Source organism: Artemia sp. Qi Xiang Cuo, chromosome 9 (genome assembly GCF_049724085.1).
Source record: "Artemia sp. Qi Xiang Cuo chromosome 9, ASM4972408v1, whole genome shotgun sequence".
NCBI lineage: Eukaryota > Metazoa > Arthropoda > Branchiopoda > Anostraca > Artemiidae > Artemia > Artemia sp. Qi Xiang Cuo.
Genome location: NC_142802.1, coordinates 7,484,139 through 7,486,186, shown reverse-complemented (window position 1 = coordinate 7,486,186; position 2,048 = coordinate 7,484,139). Strand labels below are relative to the sequence as shown.

The following is a 2,048-nucleotide window of genomic DNA, read 5'->3' as shown; positions in this document are numbered from 1 at the left end:
GGGGAGGGCATTTGGGGGGCGGTTGGCCCTTTGGGTGCCCGGGGGACCTTTGAGGACCAGGGGAGGGCCTTTGGTGGTCTGAGGAGGGCGTTTGGGGGATAACATTTCGAAATTTTTACTTTTTAGTTTGCTTTTTGCGGCGCTTCCCTGCGGCGCATTCCTGCGGCGCGTTCCTGCGGCGCATCCTTGCGGCGCCTCCCTGCGGCGCATCCCCTGCGGCGCTTCCCCCGACCCGCGGCGCATCCCCATGTGGCGCTTTCCTGGCCCGCGGCGCTTCTCGGTCCCGGGGGTCCGTTGAGGACTGGGGGAGGGCATTTGGGGGTCCGGGGGCCCTTTGGGGGTCCGGGGGCCCTTTGAGGACCAGGGGGTCTTTGAGGGTCTGAGGAGAGCGTTTGGGGTCCGGGGGACCTTTGAGGACCAGAGGAGGGCCTTTGAGGGTCTGAGGAGGGCGTTTGGGGGGCTGGGTCTCTTTGGGAGCTTGGGGGACCTTTGAGGACCGAGCACTTCCTTCGGGGTTGGGGTGGTGGGGATCGGAACCCTTTGGGGTCGGGGTAGAGGACCTCACAACACTGTTCAAATGGAACTTGTGTATTATAACGACCACAGAGTTTCACCCTCAAATTCTCTTCTAAAACCTTTCCTAAAATCTTCTTTCAAAATGTCTCTAACTGTTTCGCCGAAATAGTTCCATAACCTGTCTAAAACAGTTTCGCCCAAATAATCCCTAAACGTAATTCAGCGTGTTCCTTTTGTTTTTGGCATCTCTGCGCTAATGCATTTCAAATTAATAAGAAACCTGATTCTCGCGCTAAAACAATTCATCGCTAAGATGTTTCTTGGAGAATTGTTTCCATGGCCTTTGGTTATTAATATCCTTTGGAGTTCGACCAAAAGAGTTGTTTCCGAGGCAATGACATTAATGACTTGGATCTATTCCTGGAGAATCGTTTCTAGGCGAAAATTTTTAAAGTCTGACAGATGATGTCATTGGTTGATTGATCTGTCAAGAAAGGGGAATTAATTTGTTGTTTCTAAGGGGAATTATTGATTCACGATAGGTGAATTGAGGTCGACAGCACAGGTGTTCCAAGGTCGATGTTGTTGTTGTTGTAAGTGCACGCTCTCAGCGAATGTCAAGGTCGATGTTGTTGTTGTTGACACACTTTGATTACGCAATCAATTTCTCAGAAATCCATCTCCCCTAGGGACTCTATGCCCATATATGGTGTGGGGTCACGAGTTATAGGGTCCTCTCTACTCACATTTCAAGAGGCCTAAGCATTTTCATACAACTACTAACATTGTTTCAGCAATCCAAGCTGCAAATAGGAAGTTTTCAATGACAGATAAGATGTTCCACGTTGTGACTGATTTTAGTAACAATGTCACCGAAGCCTGTAGGATATGAGCCCTTTCCTGAACTTCATGTTTTTAATATTGTCTTCATTCATTTGTTGCATGCATTCTTGGATTTTGGTTCACTCGAAGCTTAGCCAATGACATCCCTGAAGAGGATTGCTTGGAATCATTTGATGAAGTCGAAGATGTCGATCAACCTGTTGAAAACGATTCAGACGGTCTTTCTGTTCCTTGTTCTGAAAACTCCGGAAAAGAAGATACGCTTGCTGAAGAATCTGAATAAACTGGTGCAGTGTCTAAAGAAGAGAGCGGTGATAGTAATGGAGAAAAAGAGTGGGTAGCTGGGAGTCTGTCAAAAAATGAGGTTGCAACACAGGCTATCCGATCCGAAGACACGTTACACTTGCTCAAACATTGATAGTCGAGGTTGTCACTACCCCTTTTCCTTCGGGAATGGACCATGAAAACGTGCCTAAATAATCAAAAGCATGCCCACTCGTATTCTTAAAACAAAAGTTTGATGTAGTAACACTTTCTATAATGAAGCAAGTGTATGGGTTGGAGAAAGTATTTTCTGCCGCAAAGCGAAAGAAATTTTCGAAATAAGTTATCAAAAAGCGCAAATGTTTTTATATTGCATCCCTTTGAAAATTTATTTAAAAGAAGAGAATATTTAAGAGCAAAAGTGC

General features: G+C 46.3%; 1 protein-coding gene across 1 annotated transcript in view; it reads left to right on the top strand.

Moving 5' to 3' along the window:
• Window positions 1-1,642, top strand: part of LOC148948275 (26S proteasome regulatory subunit 4-like) — a 41,983-nt gene extending 40,341 nt beyond the window's left edge. Inside the window, exon 6 of the mRNA XM_089094815.1 lies at window positions 1,494-1,642. Within this exon, the coding sequence (XP_088950941.1) occupies window positions 1,494-1,642 (149 nt within the window). The remainder of the gene's footprint in view (window positions 1-1,493) is intronic.
• The last annotated feature ends 406 nt before the right edge of the window (window positions 1,643-2,048 follow it).